Source organism: Rhinolophus ferrumequinum (genome assembly GCF_004115265.2).
Source record: "Rhinolophus ferrumequinum isolate MPI-CBG mRhiFer1 chromosome 15 unlocalized genomic scaffold, mRhiFer1_v1.p scaffold_54_arrow_ctg1_1, whole genome shotgun sequence".
In the NCBI taxonomy this organism is placed as follows: domain Eukaryota; kingdom Metazoa; phylum Chordata; class Mammalia; order Chiroptera; family Rhinolophidae; genus Rhinolophus; species Rhinolophus ferrumequinum.
This window is the reverse complement of record NW_022680357.1, coordinates 11247049-11267849: the sequence shown is the minus strand read 5'-3', so window position 1 is coordinate 11267849 and position 20801 is coordinate 11247049. Positions and strand designations below refer to the sequence as shown.

The following is a 20801-nucleotide window of genomic DNA, read 5'->3' as shown; positions in this document are numbered from 1 at the left end:
TGGGTGTCAGCCCAAGACAGACGATGAGGGACACACAGCCTTCCGGCCACCACTTAAAGGAAGCCCTTATCGCCCTTGTGTACAGAAGGGCGCCTGTGGGAAAACAGCACAAGAGGAAAACAAAGGCACACAGCCTTCCGCACCTTATCTGGGAAGCTTCTTCTATGTGTCAGCAGCTGACACAGAGCTCTGGACAGGCAATAATGAAAACGTCCACAAACCTGCAGCTATGGGTCCCTGTTCACAGGGCTCCAAAGTTATTATAACTGGTTAGGAAAGGGTGACAGCAAGAATCACGCTTCACACAAGTCATCTGGTTGTGCTGGGCGACAACTTACAGGGGGGTTCAGACGAAAGCAACGTATCCTCCTTTTGTTTTTAATTGTGGCAAATAGTGACAACATACACTTCACCAATTTAACCATTTTTAGTTATACAACTCAATCACAATATTGTGCAGTCATCACCACTATCCAGTACTCTCTTTGACAGGTGTAGAATCTCCACTGTGGGGAGCAGGCTTACAGGATTCCTGAGCTTATTATCCAAAATACACACACACACACACACACACACACAATTTTAAATGATACATTGTCAAAACTCATAGAACCACACACTTAAAACTGGCGTATTTTATAGTATGCAAATTATACCTCAATAAAGTTGATTTTTTAAAGGCAGATACACGACACTTTCACCTCCCCAAATAATAATAGTAACAGCAGCTCTGGGCATAAGACCCAATGCATTTCTGTTTAACTGCTGCATTTAAAGCGGTTCCACTTGCCTTCTCACGTTGTCATACTTTCCATTTCTGGAGCAAAGAAAGAAGAAACGAATAATGTGGGCTCCAAATTTACAGTGGAGCAGGCGCTGGGCAGGGTTTCACCTGCTTTAACAAATGCAAGTCCATCACCGGCCCTGTGGGGATCAGTGACCCGATTACGGAGAAGAGGGGCGCCCAGAGGCTCGTGAGTCCTCCCAGCACCCACGGCTGTGAGGAGATGAAGCTGAGCCTCGACCCCCGCTACACCTCGGCCGGTGTCCTTCCCAACACGCCAGGGTGCCCAGGGCAGACGCGAAATCCTCTGGACTCACATCAACACGCAACACACACCTCTGTAAAGTACTTATCTCCCTGTATTGTGATTACACGCATGTAATTGTCCGCAGCCCCTTCCAAAATGTGAGCGACCTACATTTCCCAGGGCCGGGTCCTATCTCTGCTATTTATTAACTATGACACGTTCCGCAAGTTACTAGACCTTTCTGAGCTTCAGTTTCTTTAGCTGTAAAACGGAAATAATTGTAGGAACCATCTGGTAGGGCTGCTGGAAAGGTTAAACGTCCAGCACTCAGCAGAGAGCCCAGCACATAAGGAGCGTGCGGTAGATGGTGCATGTCCGGTCCATGCAGGCAGGCAAACCCAAGCCAGCTCCTGTCAAAGCTCACTTCCCACCCAGCCAAAAGCCAGGCATCAAAAACAGCATTGGCCAATCAGAGCAGAGCTCTGGAGGATCCGCGAGCCTGGGCGTGGCTCATCCCGCCTTGTCTCTGCACATGCTCACGGGATGCTAACTGCAACCACCACCTCAGCACCCCCGTACCAGCTGCCCTAAAACACAACTGCTTGGCAATGAGACTTTGAAACCCACATCAGTGCCCTTCTCAAAGGGACATCCCTGACGTGATCCTCCAGAGCTTTAGAAGGTCAGAACACAGGAGCGCCTCCATCCCCACCTGCTCTACCATTTCCTGGGGAAACCACTGGTCTCACTGTTCCCAGATACACAGGGGCGGGAGGAAGTCTGTCTACAGAAGGACAGAAATTTACATTAATTATGACACTACTACTTGATCTCAAGGTCAAACGTGAGCTTTCCTCTTACCTGTTTCACTGCATCCAGCAGTCGCTCCAGCAGAAATTGCCTTTTCATGTCATTGTTCTGTGATCCTAAAATGCAAGGAGACTTCATTAGTTGTTTGGCATTAGCCTTCTATTAAGACTTTCTGGCGGGTTGTGTACGGCCGACCCCAACAGCATCAGCCTTCTCTTAATAACGTCAATAACAAGACCAGGTACCAATAATCTGCATCATTACGATGAAGTTTGACCGTTTCCGGATTACTGCACCATGGGAAAGAGCTAAACGACGGTCCCCAGTTTGAACAATGGTCTAATTCAGGGATTCTCAACCTTGGTGCTATTGACATTTGGGCCAGATAATTCTCTGTGGTGGGGGCTGCCCTATAAATTGTAGGATGTCTAGCAGCACCCCTGGCCTCTCTACCCACTAGACACTATTAGTGCATGTACACACACACACACACACACACACACGCAAGTTGTGGCAACAAAATGTCTCCAGATACTGCCATTTGTCCCCTGGGGGACAACACTGCCCCAGTTGAGAACCAATAGTCTAACTTAAAATACAGGTTTCCTAGCACAGCAGGCACTGCTCACTGGCTGACCTCTCCATCGTCTCCAGCACCCTTTCCATGCTACCTTCCTCAGTACACGCTAAAAAGCTAATTACTCCTTTTCTAAGCCTCTCTTATAAGGCTGACCTTAAGAAGTCCTAGCTATAAGCGGAAGTGCAATGGAGGGTTCTGGGAAAAGTATACCATCCTGATAAGCAGCTCTTAATCGCTTCCTCATTCCTTCTGCCACCCTTCATGCCTTAATCATAAAGACATGGGGTGGAGCCAAGCAGCCTCTTGGTTCCATGAAGCAGTGAAGGCCAAGGGCACCACAAGACACCAACCCCGACATCCTTTTGCTGCTGAGCCAGTGCTGGACAGCTCCTCCGGCTCACACACCAAATACACCCCTTTGTTCAAAACACTATACGCGGGGCTGTTCCTTGCAGCAAAACGCATTCCCAAGCGATTCAGGGGACATCCAGCAAACTTCCATGTAAGAGGCTGCAGGACACTTGAAAGCACATAGTCAGAACTACATCTGATGCTCCACAAGCAACCCCCCTGACTCCAATCAACAAAGACACGGCTACCTATTATGAAGCACCAGACACATAGCACAGTCGTTTCAAAGGAGACTCAAATTCTGGTTACAACAGCAGACACTCCACATCGCAGGCCAGGAACTGCCACCAAGCTGCTTCTCTCCCCGGGTGCCAGCAGGGCGTCACTGCAGAGATGGCCGACGATTCATCCGAGTCACACCAGGGCCAGGGTTAATAACAATTGCGACGTAGTACTGAACTGTATGCCAGGCACTCAAGTGAGTATTCTGCATGGATTATGTCCTGTAATTTTCACAGCCACCCTACAAGCCAGGTATTAGGGTCCCCATCCCTCAGATGGGGAATCTGAAGCTCAAAGAAGACAAGCAACTGTGTGCACTGACTCACTCAGCATCTACTGAACTTCTGTGTGACAGGCAATGTTCTAAATGCTGGGGACCCCGGGGTTACAGGGTATAAACAGCCACCCTCTTATGGAGTGAGAATTCTATTATGCAGGAACAAATAGTGTCTAAGGAAATTAATAAATGAGATGATGCTAGAGAGCCATACTAGGAAGAGAAGCCAAACGGGCTAATGAAACAGGGAGGAAGCAAGAGGGCCACGTAGGCCAAGGCAGCCATGGAAAGCCTCTCTGCACAGCCGGCATGGAGCAGCCAGGGAAAGATGTGGGAGACCAGCATTCCAGGCAGAGCAAACAGCAGGGTAGAGGCCCGGAGGCAGAAACACACTTGGCGTCTGGTCTTCCAAGACCAGAAGGAAGGCTGCTGTGTGACTTGATCAAAAAGCAAAAACAGGGGAAGTTAAAGATCAGACAGGTGGGCAGGTACCAGTCACAAAGGGTCACGGTAACACGGATTTAGGTTTTGTTCTAATTTGAATACCAGTTCGTGGAACTATGACCCTGACTCAAGACTCAAAGGCCTGTATGAGAGTACCACCCAAGACTCTTGCCTCACTCCAGTCCCGGAGACAAAACCGGTCAGTAGACACTCCGTGGACATACAGTGATACAACTGACTTCCCAAACACTGCCATGGCTGTTTTTTCTAGAAGAGGTTCTGAGAAAGTATAGCCTATACAGAGCTCCCACCAGACGAGAAACCATCTTGAAATGTCGCTCATGATGGTGATCCCGCCCACCCAAGGCCCTCAAACATTTCTTTAGACATCTAGTCTATAAATAAATGTTACTCTTTGTTCAGCAGAAGGTTTAGTTTCTGTTCTCTAACACCAGAATAGAGAAATCAGGCTTCCTTTCTTTCTCTTCCCAAGTACTGCACCCAACTCCTCTCCTTGCCTTTGGGTAATGCCAATTGGAAACCTGACAAGGTTTTCATCCCAGAAGTGCCTTTGCTGCTTTTTCTAATCGTAAATGTAATTCACGTAATAACAGAATTACAACATGACCCCGCAGCTCCACTTCTGGGTATGTACCCAAAAGCATTGAAAGCAGGGTTTTGAAGAGATACTCGTTCGTAACAGCGTTATTCACAGTAGCTGAAACACAGAAGCAACTCAAGTGTCCACTGACAAGCGACTGGATAAACAAAATGTGGTACATCCACACAGTGGCATATTATCAGCCTTAAAAAGGAAGGAAACTCAGTGATATGCCACAACATGGATGAACCTTGAGGACACTATGCTGAGTGAAATAAGCCAGTCACAAGTGGACAAAAGTGGTGGGATTCCACTTATATGAGGCACTTAGAGTAGCCAAATTCAGAGAGACAGAAAGTAGAACAGTGTGGCCATGGCTGGGGGCAGGAAGGAATGGAAAGTTGTTGTTTCATAGATATAGAGTTTCAGTTTTGCAAGAGGAAAAGAATTATGGGGATGGGTGGTGGTGATGGTTGCACACCAATGTGAATACATTTAATACCACTGAGCTGTATACTTAAAACATGGTTAAGATGGTAAATTTTATATTGTGTGTATTTTACCACAATAAAAATGTAATTCATGTGAAAGAAACATACAGTAACAAATCAGGGAAAATGTACAAAAAAAATAAAAATCTCCAAGATCTCACTACTGATCCTTTTTAGTGCAGTGATTCTCAAGCTTTCACGTGCACACGAATCCCCTGGGGTCTTGTTAAAAGGCGGGTTGTGATTCAGCAGGTCTGGGGTGGGGCCTGGAATTCTGCATTTCTCACAAACTCCCAGGTGGTGCTGACGCTGCTGGTTCCTGGCCCACGTTTGAATCACGAGGGTTTAGCACCTATGTAATGATGGGCATAGTGACCCTAGGTCTTTGCTACCATATCTTGCTGCCACTGCTTCTCGATGAGATGTCGGCAGCCTCCTCTGCCTTCCCTTGCAAAGCCTCTCTTCGTGGGGGGAAGAAAAACCTGTCTCTCCAGAGAAACAACGTGAGGTTGTGATGGCTCACTCTCCCTGGCTGCCATCTCTCCACAGGCGAGAAGCGCACTGAGTGGGACTACCCTGACCTCAGAAGGGGCACCTGGGGCCGGGCCTCGCCAGACCAGGGATTAAGGAACAGGGATTAAGGGACGGGCCTCACAGGGTGGAGGGAGCAGCGGCGGGGGTGCCCTGGAGGCCCCTGGCCAAGAGAAGGAATGGAAGGAGCGCTGGCAGGAAGTCACAAGGCATCATGAGTCCTCATCCCTCCTGGGCTGCTGGCTGGCCATGTGACAGGGACACTCATTTCCCTTCCCTGGACACCGGTTTCTGCATGAGCTCAGCCCCTCGGAGCTCTGCAGTCTGCCAAGGTGGGGCCTCGGCAGATTTAGGCAGGCAGAGCCACACGGTTCTCTCTTACCGTCTCCCAGTGCCAAAGAGAACACAGTGCCCAGCCAGGGCCAACGAGACTCCTCCAGCCTCAAACTGATGCCCACCTGCTGAGCTCAACTGTGGGCTGAGCCACTACGTGACACATTTCACCCCTTCACCAGAGCACTGAGGCTCAGAGAGGAAAAGACTTTCACCGAAGGCCTGTCCCATGGGAAGTGCCAGAAGCAGAATTCAATGTCAGGTCCACTGGCTCCTGGCTGGGCCAACTCTAAATCTTGCTCACTCTCAACTCCTGTAACAAACCAGTTACTGCAGGTTTGGGAGTGATTCCTCTGTGAAACCCCAGCCCTCCTGCTTCCTTTCTTCTCCATATGCCCTCAGTCAATATTACCAATGAGATAAGCCAGAATAGACTTCTTTTTAATTTCTTGTGAGATCACCATCAAAATGAAAACAGAATATGCAAAGGCACCCCAGGAAATACCCCCAGGGGTCCACAAACCTGTCAGAGCTACTCAGTGACCCCCTGGGGCTCTAACTCAGACATCTCATGTATGTGTGAAAACCACTCACCTGGTTCAGGTGCAGCCCTGTTGTCTTGAAAGTTTAGAATCCTGAGGATCCTACATTGATTTTTACCACAAACATCCAGCCTTCAGTGACCTCCTGGGGAGACGGGTAGGGGTTAAGAATGGCATAGCCCAGGTTCAAATCCTACACCACCAGTTGTGTGACCATGGGCAAGTTACTTAACCTCTCTGCACCTCCTAGGTCTGTTAAATGAGTGAATATTTATTGTGTACCTACAACAGTGGCACGTATATACCAAGCACTTTTACATGTTAGCTATTGGTGGTGGTGGTGGTGGTGGTGGTGGTGTAAGCCAGAGCTCTGGCTCTGAGAATTCTTTCAGCTGGCTAACTTCTCTCCAAAGCACAGGCAAAGCAATTCAATCCAAGTTCACTGCCCTGGGTGGGTAAAAAGGTGGGAAAGGGTCCACGGCATGTGGGAGGGGAAACAAGCAAGACGCACCAGGCACTCTATGTATGGTCCTTCTCTAATCCTTGCAACAACCCTGGCGGTCAAGGTGCATGCAGTTCTCATCCACAGGGGAGTCAGGTCGCTTGAGCAGCCTGCCTCTCCACACAGTGGCAGAGGTAAAGTCAGGCCAGGCATTTCTGGGTTCTAAGGCTAATCCTAGCAATGCGCCAAGCAGGTGTAAGGGAGACAAGAAAAAGAGGGCAACGTTCTTTGGGTGCCCACTGCACGCCAGGAATTCTGCCCAAGCAAGTGCTGCCTCAGAGGCTGTAGCCCCGGTCTGCCTGACTCAGGCCAGGGGGGGCTTACTGAAAAAGCAGGGACTTGAGCTGTGCTTTAAAAATGGGAGGACCAAAACAGGTAACTCCATTCAGACAAAACACAACTGCTTAATGGGTACGAGGGTTCCTTTTGGGGTGATGACAATGGTTTGGAACTAGATGAAGGTGGTGGTTGCATGACATTGTGAATGTACTAAATGCCACTGAACTATCCACTTTAACGTGGGTAATTATTTTTATAATTGTTAAATTTCTAATAACAGTTGTCAATTGTTAAATGGTAGTAAAACCATAAACGGTTTTGTGCTACGAGAATTTCACCTCAATAAAAAAAAATATTTTTACAGGAAGGGTTGCAACAGGTAAATATTGGCCAGAGCACATGCCAGCCAAAGGGACAACTACAGCAGGACGGGTGGGACAAGACACTGCAGCGAGCACCCAGCGCCCACGTTGAATCTCACAGTGGGAAAGCCACCCCACGCTCATTTCTCTTTCACATTTCTGATTACACTGAGGGGAGAGTCTGATCCCAGGAGGTCCTTAACTTCTGCGTCAGTCAAGCTCCTAACAGGAAACAGGCACACTCAAATAAGGAGACCCACCAGCCCAAAAGTGCCATAGTTAGGAAATTCTGCCCTAAAGCAGGTTTGATTATCCCGTCTTGCTGGATAATTCTGTTGGGGGGCCGTCCTACGCATTGCAGGATGTTTAGCACATCCCGGGTCTCCACCCACCAAATGCCAGTAGCACCCTCCCAGTTGTGCCAGAACTGTCTCCAGATGTTGCCGAATGTCCCTTGTGGGTGTGTGGGATGAAATCACCCTGGCTGAGAATCGCTCTTCAGTAGAGCCCCCTTATAAATAAACTTGAAGTCTCCTGGCACATTAAATATTCATATTTTTAGGTATTCCATGTCTGTCTTTGTTCAAAGCATATGCATTTTACATAATTGCATTGAATCTGTTATTTGCATTAGTGTTTCTACTTACAGCATTTATTCATGTTTCTTCTCTTACAATTATCAGAAAAGGCTGCATAACATTCCACAAAATTGATGAACCACAGTTACTTAACCTTTCTCTCACTGTAGGAAAATAAAGTAAATTCCATTTATGATGTTCTAGGATGGAATTGGCAAACGTTTTCTGCAAAGGGCCAGAGAGTAAATATTTTCTGCTCTGCAAGCTATCTGGTCCCTGTCCCAGATACTCATCCCTGCTGTAGGATAAAAGCACATCGTAAATGAAAGGCACATCATAAACGAAAGCATGTGGCTGTGTTCCAATAAAACTTTATTTAGAACAACAGGCAGCAGCTAGATTTGGTTGGGGGCTACAGTTTGCAGACCCCTGTTCCAGAACACGGCAGGAAAAATCTGTGTGCCCACGATGCTATGTTTAGTCCATCATCGTGTTGTAGCACAAAAAACCTGGATTCTGGCAATCCTGGCTTTAACTCCCTATGGTAGAACGCGGGCACGTTATTAAACTGCTCCGATTCTTAATTCTCTCATCAGAAAGTGGAAATGAAAGCAAGTGATGAATGTACAGTGCCTTATTCAGTACCTGAAAGATAGAGGGACTGGTGAAATAGTTACTTGTTTCTTTTCTCATTTCCCCTAGTCCTTCTTAGCTCAGTTTCCAAGATGCCAGGAAAGTAATTTGATACTTTGGTAGTGTTTGGTATTTCCTGCCACTTTGCTTTTCAAGAACTTAGCACCAATGATACATTGTTACTGGTGGTGTGTACCTGTTCCCCCATAGCTTTACCAACACATTAATTGTTTCTGGGTGGTGTTAGTAGTTACAGAATGGTAACATGTGGCAGTTAATTTACTAAGTATATATAATGTGCATTTCTCCAGCCAGGGGGGAAGATACACTTTCTCTTTCAAGTGTTTGCACACTGCCATTTTTGTTTTTTTTTTCCTACAATAGAGGTTGGCAAACTGAGCCAGCCACCTGTTTTGTAAATAAAGCTTTATTGGAACAACTGCGCCACAGTCATTCTCTTACTGTTGTCTGTGGCTGCTTTCACTCAATGATGGCAGAATTGAGTCACTGTGTCGGAGACCTTATGGCCTGGGAAGCCTAAGATATCTTCCATTTGCCCTTTACAGACAGTTTGTTGACCCCCCGCTCTAGAGTAAATTCTTCGCCCATTATAAACCCGCTGTTAACGTGGTCTTTGATCTTAGACATCACATGCCCACTCGGATGGCCCGAGCCCATCTGTCTCAAGGCAGAGCCACCTCTTTTCATCGTGTGGTGGCGGACAGTCTGTCCCTTTGTCCTGGCCCAGCTGGGCCGCTTTACCCCACCATACCGGGAACCAGCACCCTGCCTTTGGGGACTAATGCTTGTCCATTTTATCTGTTCATGGGGCTGGTGCTTGAGCAGACAAAGCTGCTTCTTCATTCTGGGCTTTACGTGTACGAGCTGCTGCTGCCGCCTGGCCCGTTCTGGCCCTCTCCACTTAGAGCAGCCACTTGGGGAGCCCTGGAACTCCCCTTGGGAGTCCTACTCAACAGTTGTTGAGTTCCTCCTGTGAGCAGGGGTGTGTTAAGGCTTCTTTCCATCCCCGAGAAGGCTCACCACCCAGGGCTGGCATAAGGAGCAGGCTTCTGATTCCTATTCCTTTCTGCTACGGGGGTGCGAACTGGATGGAAAAGTAATCCTGATGACTCCCTACGCACCCAAATCCAGCTGAGCCTGATGCCAGCCCCATCCCTAAACGTTCCCATGACAAGACACTTTAAATTCCACTGGTGCTGAAATCAGCTTCTGCCACATGCAACCGAAGGGTCCTAGCTAACACATGCATGATTCCAACACAACATTTTTTGGTGGGTTCATGCAATTTGCTTCAACACACACCAAAAGTATAGCCCTTTGCTAAGTGATAGAAGACTTCCAAATTTTCATCCAATAAATGTCTGCTGAATGTTGAACCCTGTATTTCTGGCCAGGCTTTGCTGCCACTAGAGCCCTCACTCTTCCTGGTAGCATTTTAAATTACTACAACAACTTTGAAAGAAAGAACAATCAAGAATGATCAACACTTTCATATTAATGCTACTTCAGGGAAATCGTCCTAAAGACAAAATCTAAAGGAATGAAAACTACCTTGAACAAAAATATTCACACATCATTATTTATCATAGGAACCAAAATAAGGGGTGGAGGTGGGGGGAACAAGCTCAGTTTCCACACATAGAGTCAGTCAATGGTTTAAAAAGTGTGCTACATGCAAGATGATGGATTAATGAGGGATAACGAAATCCATACAAGTGATCAATATGAAGACCATGTAGCAATGTGTTGAAGTTTTATCCAGAAATGTCAGGGGTAAAAGCAAAATACAAATGTATATGATAATAGTAAAATTACTTCCGCCTATATAGGTGTTTCGCAACCTTTTTTTCATCACTTTCCCCCTTAAGATTCTTTTTAGAGTTTTTTTCCTTAATCACCGTCTCCATGAAAGTGTAACACCAGAGATATACTGTACATCTGTTTATGTACTGCTTGCATATCGATGATGTATACATAACAGTAAGATTTTCACCCCATGGGGGTGCTATCACCCCCGTGGAGATCCATGGCCTGTGGACAGACAAGATGGTGGCCAGATGGAAGGCGCTTTACCTGGAATCATGTTCCCATTGCCAGAATTTAGCGAAGCCCATAAAATCTTGGATTTCAGTTCCATACTTTAAGAACACGAAGAATTTAACTTCCTATCGTTGACCCAGGCAGAGCCATGCAACAAGGAGCAGGAGAGTCTGTGTCAATGGCATTTAGTCCACTGCCACTTGCTCACATAGGAGATGGTCAAATCTTTGCTGATGGTGGAACACTCAGGTCTTACAATCTGCCATAATAGATCAACTCAGGGCCTTCATTAGGGGGAAAAAAAAACAGCTGACATCATAACTTTTTCTGTTTGAATGAAAACCACAAATATTCCTTTTTCCATTCACTCGTTTCAGCTGATTCTTTATTCTAAACACAAGCCACTGCTGGAGATGACCCAGTCAATGCCAAAGAGAAAAACCATGACCTTCAACATTCCAGAAAACTAAAAAAAAAAAAAGCTGCCAAGAAAAAAAAGTAAGAAAAACCTGCCAAAATGTACATACACATCAGGCAAGAAGAGCAGTAAATTACCCACTAAGCCCCAAACCCTGGTGTATCCGGTTCTTAGAGTTTTTCTATTCCACAAACTACTTGATTCTCTGGGTCCCCACCCTTGAAACGGGGGTTTCAGTGTCTTTCTAACTTAAGAAGAATTCTTTACAGAGTAACAAGCGATGGAACCGAGCAAAAGGGCTTCAGAGGTAAAGTCTTACAAAAGACAATGCTTGAGAATCATAATGAATTTCTGGCCCTACAAGTTTACTTTCCAGTAACAGCAAAAACATTATCTCAAAATCAGAATTTCTTAGCTAGCAGAGGCTGGAAATCAAGTATTCCTACCTATAGGATTCTTAACAGAAAAACAAATAAATCATGAACCTGTCACCCTACGACAACCACCCACATGTGGTATGTGGATACCTCCTTCCTCCTGACAATTTGCTTACTCTTACATACATATATGAATCCAAAAACACTGTTTTGTGTGCATGTTTTAATGTGCATCGATTATATTTAGGTATAATTCTGTACCCTGCTTTTTTTTTTAGAGAACGTTAATGTTAAGATCTAGCCACGGTGATGTATATAAATCCATTTTATTCCTTTTAACGTCTTTGAGGTTTTCCATCATGTGACCCTCCCACATATATTTATCCACTTCCCTATTAATGGTCATCTTATTTGTTTCTGGCCTCCTGATACCCATCTGTCTTGCGTATGCATTACCTAGAGCCATTCCACTTCCTGGTTCTTGTCACTTAATGTATTTGGCCTTCAACCCATCTGACCTCGGACTCCACGCAAACATTTTCAACTCGAAAGTACAGCGGATTCTAATTGCCAATTTATAGGCTATAGAAGAGACTGAGAAACACGTGAAACCACACCAAAAGGATACATCAGCAAAATCCTGCAAAGAAATCTTACACGGTAAACTGTTTCTTTCAACAAAAATTGCGAGGGAGGAAAAAGAGAAAGATGAGAGGGGAACCTATGGTTTTAAAAAAAAAAAGAAGACTTTGTGCTTCAAAGGATACCATCAAGAAAGGGAAAAAGCAACCCACGGAATGGGAGAAAATGTTTATAAATAACATACCTGATAAGGGACTTGAATCCAGAAATTAAATAGAATCCTTACAGCTCAACAATAAAATGAAAAACAACCTACTAAAAAATGGACAAAGAATATGAACAGACATTTCTCAAAGAAGTTATACAAATGGCCAATAAGCCCATAAAAAGATGCTCAAGGTCACTAGTCATCAGGGAAATGCAAATCAAAACCACAAAGAGACACCACTTCACAGTCACTAGAATGGCGATTATCAAAAAGAGAGAAACCAGAACCTTCCTGCACTGCTGGTAGGAAGGAAAACGGCGCTTCCTCATTGGAAAGCAGTCTTGACAGTTCCTTGACTGGATCCAGCAATTCTCCTCTTAGAGTTACCATGTGACCCTCGTATGCCCCACAATTCTACTCGGAGATATACACTCAAGAAAAATGAAAACATACATGCCACAAAAACTTGTATGGGATTGTTCACTGCAGCATGACTCATCATAGCCAATAAGTAGAAACAAGTCAAATGTCCATCGACTGATGAATGGATAAACAAAATGCGGAAGGTTCATACAATATGAATTCAACCATAAAAAGAAATGAAGTACAAAATATGACACAAACATGAAGTACATGCTACAACACGAACCATGTAAACATTATACTCAATGAAAAGCGCCACACAAAAGGCCACATGTTGTAGGATTAATTACTACGAAATGTCCAGAATAGGCACATCCAGAGAGAGAGAAAGTAGATTAGTGGTTGCCTGGGGCTGAGCGAGGGATGGCTGCTAATGGATAGAGGGTTTCTTTTGGAGGAACGAAAATGTCCTAAAATTGACTATGGTGATGTTTGCACAATTCTATTAGTATACTGAACACTTAAAAAAAATTTTCACTAAAAAAAAAAAGAGACCTAAAGACAAAAGACAAACCAATTTGCATTGTTTAAATCTTATTTAGAGCCTGAGTTTAAAAAATACACTATTGGGGGTGGCCAGTTAGCTCAGTTGGTTAGAGTGTGGTGCTAATAACACCAAGGTTGCCGGTTCGATCCCTGCATGGGCCACTGTGAGCTGCACCCTCCTTAAAAAAAAAAACAAAAAGAAAATACACTATAAAATAAAATTATAATGCAATCATGAAAATTTGAACATTGACTATCTGGTGATATTAATGAATTACTTCTAAGTTCTTATAGGTATGAAAATGGAATTATGTTTTTAAAAAGAAGTCCCTAAATCTTAGAGATACATATTAAAATATTTACTGATGAAATGATATAGTGTCTGGGATTTGCTTCAAAATAAAATGGGGTGAGAGGTCGGAAGTAAACAGGTATATAGGTGAAGTGGTCATGAGTTGGAAATTGTTCATTAGACTATTTTCTCCACTGGTGATGTTTGAAATTTACTATTAATAAAAGGAACAAGAAAAGCAGGAAATATTTCCATGCCATGTTATTTTATTGTGTGCCAATTATCAATCCCACAGATGGGAAAAACCCATTTCAACTATTTTCTCAAGAAAGAATTGAAAATACCTTGGACTTCCCCTTCCATCCTCAGCAACCACTTTTTCTGTCTCAATTACAATCTTTCCAAAAGAAGGCTTTCATTCTTAATAGTTTTTCCTTTTTTTAAAAAACAAAAAAAAGCCATTTGTTAGTTTCCTTTTGTAATGCATTGGCCTTAGACCTAATGATTTTTTATATTAAATTTTAAAACTTAAATATTAAATTGCTCATTGATCAATTTTCCTTGGCTTGTCAATCTTACCTATTCACGTGATGAAAGCAGATGAGAAAACGGTCCAGAACTGTGAGCCTGAGGCAGACCCTCCTTGGTCATATTAAAAGGAAGAGATTTTTGGGAAGTACTTAGCCCCAGCCCGTGTCCCAGAGCTGGGCCACAAAACAACCCCACCTGAACCCCACATGGGTCCTTACGGAAACAACAATAACAGCTCTAAATGCCATGTGAGAGGCACATTACTTTACCTTAGTAATGTTACTTGGTCATTGCAAGAAACCTGGGAGACTCCTGTCTGTCCCCATTTTGCTGGGACTCCCAGAACGGTCAAGTAAGTCGCTCTCAGTTACACAGCTTTAAGTGGCAGAGCCAGGATTTGAACCCAGGCTGCCTGCGTCCAGGGCCTGCACTTACCTCCTGGGTGGAAACCAGCTCATCACATCTTTGCTGTGGTATCACTAATGTTCAAGGACCAAGGAAACTTTGGTTCAAGGACCAAAACTCATTCGCTCTGGACACAGGAGACGGACAATCTCCCAGGAAACCGCCCAGGTCCCTCCTTAGGACCACCTATCTCACAAACCTTACTTTTGAATCGCAAAAACAAAAGGCACATAACTTAGAGAGAAAAAAAAAAACCGATCAACAGAGATAACTTAAAAGTTCTCTTAAAATGAAGCGGGACGGGTTGTGTGCGCCTGGCCCACACTCCGTCTCTAGAGAAGCCCGGGTGTAAGGCTACGGCCAGGGGGCTGGATGCAGGGACTCCCAGAGGCGACTGCTCAGGGAGAGGAGAACAGGCCGAGTGAGGGGAGGCGGGTCCTCCTAAGCGAATCCAGATCCCAGCCGAGAGGCTTCCCTGAGTCATTCTCATCCCCACACGCAACACCCAGGAATGACTTAGCACCAAAACACAACAGATCTCTTCAGAGCGAAGGGCTGAGAATCCGCACCCAAGTCTAGGAGCTGAACTTCAGAGACCCCGGGGCCAGCGGTCCACACGCACCTCCCGCCCCTCTCAGCCTCCCCACCACACCGGCCGCCCCCTTGTGGAAGGGAGGGGGCGGACCAGGCGGGGCACGCGACGGTCCCCAGAGGGGCTCAACCTGGGACGCGGGAAGGCTGGCACGACAGGACAAGGGACACCTCAAATGATCTGCGCAAAGAAAAGGAAGGGGCTGGAGTATGAAAAACAACAAATAACCAAAATGTGAGAACCAAGGACCAGAGTGGAAAACAAAGTAACTGGGAACAACTGGTACAAAAGCAAAGCATCGGCGGACAGAGAAGGGGGAATAACAGGGACAAGGAAGACAAAGCGGCTGGACAACAGTCCTCGGGGACCGGGGGCTACGAGGGCACGGGACTCGGGGGTCAGCAAACTCAGCATCGGGAGGGGACACTGCGTGTATGGGGCGACTGGGGGCGAGGGGTCCGGTGGGAGGAGAGACTGGGGCGCAGGGTACCCGGAACTGGAATTGGGACTGAGAGGGTCTAGGAGTTAGTTGGCGCCGAGACACGGGAGATTTCAGAGCTGGGGGTCGGGTAACCCGGCAAGGGGGTCGGAGGGCTGGGAGGCCCTGGGGCACTGGTGACGAGGAACTGGTTGTAAGTGATGGACAGGAGTCCAGGGACGAGGAGCGCCAGAGAACTGCAGGTGATCGGGGCCAGGAACTGAGGGACGTGGGGTCAGGACACTGCGAGCAATGGGACGAGGGGTGCAGGCGAGCGAGAGGGCGCGGGGCTCGGGGGCCGGAGGTGCAGCTGGAGAGGCGGGAGCCCGGGCGGCCGGGGTGGGTGACAGCGGCGAGGCCACCACTCACCGCTCATGGTGCCGCTCCCGGGTCCGGTGCCTGCGCCCCGCCGCCTCCAATGCCGCCACAGCCGCCGCTGAGCTCCCGACAGGCCGGGCGACAGCGCGCCCCGCCCCGCCCTCCGCCCCGCCCCGGAAGTGGAGCGCCGCCGCCGCGGCCCCGCCCCCCGACCCGGAACGTAAACACAGGTGCCCGCGTGGGGCGCAAGAGCTGGGGCGCTGCGCGGCGCGGAGATGGCGGGGGACCCCAGGCCAACTGGAACAGCCACGGGAACGCTCTGTGGTCGGCGAGTCCCCGGGTGCGGGTCGCCTCCCCGCCCTCCTGGGCTCGCAGTCAGCCAGGGAGCCAGTGAACGAGGCCCCGAAAAGTGAGATGTCGTTCCAGAGAGCGCTAGGAGCTGAGAAGGAAAATGAAAAAGGACTAATGGGCCAAAGCGTGGGGACAAGGGAGATGGGTCGTCCCGGGCGGCTTCGCTAAGGGATGACTTTAGAGCTGAGACCTCAGTGATAAGGAGATGGCCCGGGAAGAATCTGCAGGAAAGGTTCCAAAAGGAACAAGTGCAAAGGCCCAGCCTCGAGTCGTTGCCTGGAGCGAGGGTGAGTAGGAAGAGGGTAGTGAGTGAGACAAGATGGAAGAGGTGGATGGAGGGCCTCGCAGGCCATGGTAAGGCGTTGGGCTTTTCTACCTAACTCGAAGTAGGGAAGGGTGACACTCTGAAGTAGGTTTTAAGACGATTACCCTTTCTATGCTGAGAATGATCGTAGTGAGGCAGGGTGGAGAAGGAAGGGGCAGCTGGTTAGGGGGCCGTTGCAATTGTCCTGCAAGAGGTAATAGTGCCTGGGGCGAGGGTGGTGTCACGGGAGAGGAAGGTGGATGGGTTGTGTGCAAACATTTGTTCACAACAATCTTTAAATCCAGTTTACTGCCCCCATTTTATAGATGGGAGTAAGGGGACCCAGAATAATTAAAGGAGCATTTTCCCAATTTGTTTGCCTGGTAACCCAGAGTGAAAAAATACATTTTACATTGCAACCCCGTACATACATGCGTACATTTAAGTAGTTGTTTAACAGAACAATTCTGTGGGTAATGTATTCTCTTCTACTTTTTTTTCTTCTTTTTCAATGCTGACTGAAACAGTTGATCCACAGTTGAAAACACTGAATTGAGGACCAAGCCCCACTGGGAAAAGCCAGATTTCCAGTCCAGTTCTGTGCGATCCATAGCCCCAAGGCCTCCTACCACATTGCCTCTCAACACGGAATCTCTGGCCCCTGGGAATTTATCTTTTGGACTCAACAGAAGTCAAGAGCTCTTTGGAGAATGATGCTCTATAACATTATTTCTAATAGTGAAAGTGGGAAACGCAACAAAGCCCACCTACAGGAGGATAGCTAAGAAAATCGTGGCCCACCTCACATGGACTCTCTGCAGTAGTTGAAAATGCTAATTATATAAAGATTATGGAAAAGTGGGGAAAGGCCAATGATAATACATTACGTTTAAAAAGCCCTGTGCAAAATGGTTTGTACACCTTCATTACAATTGAGTCAACATATGGCCATGAGTAGGGAGAATGTACAAATGAAAATACTTGTCAGATGGGTACTGGGCTTATCAGGGTGTTCATTTCGGTGGTCACATTATTTAAATGTCCAATCGCTATGCTGTACACCTGAAACTAATGTAATACATGTCAACTGTAATTGAAAAAAATTATTTTTAATTTTTTTAATGAAAATATTTGTGTATTTGGTGGGGTTATTTTACCCATTTTCAAAATTATACAGTTGTTAATGTTATCCTAGCTAAAGAGTCAATGTGTCTGAATTCCCCCCCCAGAAAGCCTAGTTGAGGTCTGCCTGCCTCTCTAACCTTTGGTAAGGCATCACATACCTGCCTCACGGAGTTGTCGTGTGGATGACGTGTTACACCTTCTCATAGCAAGCGTCCTGTACTTTTTCTTCATGGCACTTGATGAAGGATGTTACTGAAAATGTAGTTGGTGCTTTACGTTTTCTACCACCAACCACTCTTTAAGTACTGTCATTCCTTCCTCCTGAGATGTTAGCCTGCTCCTGAAGGACCAAGAATCAAAAACCTAATGCCAGCAGCTCTCTAAATGCATTGAGGAGATTGTACTAGGGGATGAGAACAGAAGGAAGAGGGCCTGTGACAAGTGAGGAGCAATATTCCCAGGCCATATAACAAAGGAGTATGTGCGTGCCTGCCCTCAGAGAGAGGAGACCTCAAAGGGACGAATAAAAATCATTATAGCAATATAGCTAACACAAATTACTTATTATGAACCAGAGACTTTTATGGAAAAAGTAAGTATGTATGTGACTGAAGCAGAGTGGTTAAAGAACTTGCTCATAACTTCCTAATAACAGACACAGGATTCAAACCCTGGAAGTCTAGCTCCAAGAGCCATTCTTTTAACCACTATACTGTATTGTCTCCTGTGACCCTCAAGGGCCTGGAATGGCACCAGGATGGGCCCCAAATGGGTAAAAAGATCCCACCAAGTTTCCACATAGCCCAAACCCAAAACAAAAGCCACGAAGCCCCAAGACTTTGAGGGTCTATACTGTGGTGCCACTAGGCATCTTAATAAGGATTAAAGTCAACAGGTGACCAGAGGGCATCACTGTTTCATAGCCTTCCCATAAGGAGCTTTACACAACCCCAGGACTTTTGCACAACCACAGCAAGGGAACCCCCCCCCCCCATAACGACTAAGATGGTAGCCCAAAGAGATGGGGAACTCAGAGATGGAACTAAGTTGATGTGAAGAGGGAAACAAATAGATTGAGATGTCTGGGTTTAAGTTATGGTTCTACCGTTTACGGGCTATGTTACCTTGCTCTGACTTAGTTTCTGTCATATCTGTAAAATGGAGATGATAATGGTTCATCTATCTTCTGGTTTGTTATATGCATTAAATGAGTTAGTACAGGTAAAGCACTTAGAACAATCCCTGGCATATTAGTAAGATTACATACGTGTAGCCATCATTATCTTCACCTGCATTTGGGTCTGAAAACAATACTTAGCATACTTTAATCACAATTAGCAATTATATTTATATCGTTATAATAATGCCTGAGGCCTAAGCTGGAAGCTGACAAGGTCAGGAAGTCCCCATGCATTGCACACTGAGTGAGTGTGGCTGACTCTAGGCTTCTCCTAGCTACAGAAGTACATAGGATAACTGTGCTTTCCTTTAACAATAAACAGAAAACGTCAGTGTGTCCTGAAGTGTGTATGTGCAAGGATAGAAGGGAACTGGTCCAGCCATAGAAGTGTGTGACTCTGGGATCTGCACATTGCAATACTTTTTTTCAGTGAGTCAAGAATTTAATCATGAAACCAAGGAAGTTTCCACAGTTAAGCTTCCAACACTAAGAGAAATACATCTTAATATAAAGATTTTCCAGAATTAGAGGACAAAAAGCTGTTTCAGCAACTGATAAGTGCAATCATCCTAAAGAGATCTTCTATATTATCCTTTCCTTGTGACCAAAGATGTTCCGAGCAGCTCTACGCCAGTCGACATGGTGAATTATCTGGTAGAAACTGGTTTCTCCGTCCATGGGACGTTCCCGGCAGCCGGCAGGCCATCGCCGTACTCACTGGTTTTCGTGGTGACCAGAATAGTGGCGCCTTCCTCCATCGCTGGGAGTGGGAAGCGATGGTCAGAATCGACCTTGGGTTTGCTCTTGACACAGTCTTCACAGGTACATTCTTCTACTGTGTACTCCAAGCCTCTGGAAAGAAGAATTTCCACCCCGGTCCTGCTCTCTTTTTTGGTGTCCAGGTCAGCATTAGCCTCGTTCTGGAGAGCTGATTCTAATTATGCAGAAACAGAAAAATTACCCTACACTTCCCGGGAGGTGTGTCCGTGACAGTCTTAGCAGTACCCGAAGGCTGTCCTGCACTAGAAGTCACGAAGTGACAGACCACAGGCCCACAGGTGTGAAGACATGCTTTAGGACATAGCGTGTTTTAAAGTGTTGGCTTATGTTGGCCCACATTTAAAAATCCAGATTTTACATATAAATCTAGACAACTGGCCTCGCTTTTTTTTTTTTTTAATACAACAAAATGTGCCAACCTAGAGTCAACATTCCTACATGGTAACAATTGGCTGGAGTCGATAGCACCTGTCTCCTTCAGGCAGGCTGTGGGCTCCCCCATTGCCAAAGCCTTCACCGGGCCCCCTACATTCATTTGTTATCTCCATGGCCCTTGGAGGCATTGAGGTATTGGCCCTATTTTTACATACATGAAATGATAAATTACCATATGTTATAGCACACTAAAATCAGCCTTTGGGAAACACTTTGGAATTCAAAGTAAAGATGCTTCTCGTTGCACATTTTGCGGCAGATTACATTTTTTTTAAATGGACCTCTTGTGATCACATAAGGAAGAAGTCTTCACTATGTCCCCATTATGTGCCTGTGAAGATAAGTTTTACTACTTCCCCAACCTTCCACAATGTAACGCCATCTTCCAAAACACCACTAAGTTACTCCCCACCTGTTTCTCAGACTCCAGGCAAAAGAGAAAAATGAGTAAATTATATGGAACAACCATTTATCTCTCCATCCTACACTTGAAAACAAGGTGATGCTTTGCAGATTATGCACAAAAAATGCATAAAAAGATTGGGGAGTGGCTGCAGAGTGAGAATCAGATCATGGGCAAAAGTGCTGCAGAAATATTTTTATCTTGAGAAGCCCTTAACCTTGAGGATCTTAAGGAAAATTATTTCTCTAGGAACATTCAGTTCTCTGGGACTGGTTCTCTACCACTTATAAAGATAATAATCTTTGAGATGATTGCTCAAATAATCCAGGAACTACTGGTTATACATTTCCAGCATTTTCGGCAGTAAAACGTTCACCCAAGCAAACAACATATATTTGTATTCAAAATATGGCCATGGAGCTTGC

The 20801-nt window shown here is 46.0% G+C and overlaps 2 protein-coding genes, 1 long non-coding RNA gene and 1 other non-coding gene across 5 annotated transcripts in view; 2 read left to right on the top strand and 2 right to left on the bottom strand.

The window, feature by feature from the left end:
• SNX29 (sorting nexin 29) overlaps nucleotides 1-15939 on the bottom strand; it is a 457786-nt gene extending 441847 nt beyond the window's left edge. The window contains exons 1-2 of the mRNA XM_033101149.1: nucleotides 15850-15939; nucleotides 1893-1957 (exon numbers count right to left, since the gene is read on the bottom strand). Coding sequence (XP_032957040.1) covers nucleotides 1893-1957; nucleotides 15850-15856 — 72 coding nt within the window. The 5' untranslated portion in view covers nucleotides 15857-15939. The remainder of the gene's footprint in view (nucleotides 1-1892; nucleotides 1958-15849) is intronic.
• TRNAI-AAU (transfer RNA isoleucine (anticodon AAU)) lies at nucleotides 13271-13344 on the top strand. The gene has a single exon. It is a non-coding gene; the product is annotated as a tRNA-Ile (tRNA).
• Nucleotides 15940-16146: 207 nt separating the features above from the next.
• On the top strand, nucleotides 16147-17647 carry LOC117019463 (uncharacterized). Its single transcript, XR_004422498.1, has 2 exons — nucleotides 16147-16436; nucleotides 16981-17647. It is a non-coding gene; the product is annotated as an uncharacterized LOC117019463 (long non-coding RNA).
• Nucleotides 17648-17789: 142 nt separating this feature from the next.
• TNFRSF17 (TNF receptor superfamily member 17) overlaps nucleotides 17790-20801 on the bottom strand; it is a 54410-nt gene continuing 51398 nt past the window's right edge. For both annotated transcript variants that reach the window (XM_033101153.1, XM_033101154.1), the window contains one exon: nucleotides 17790-19692. In XM_033101153.1, the coding sequence (XP_032957044.1) occupies nucleotides 19406-19692 (287 nt within the window). In that variant the 3' untranslated portion in view covers nucleotides 17790-19405. The remainder of the gene's footprint in view (nucleotides 19693-20801) is intronic.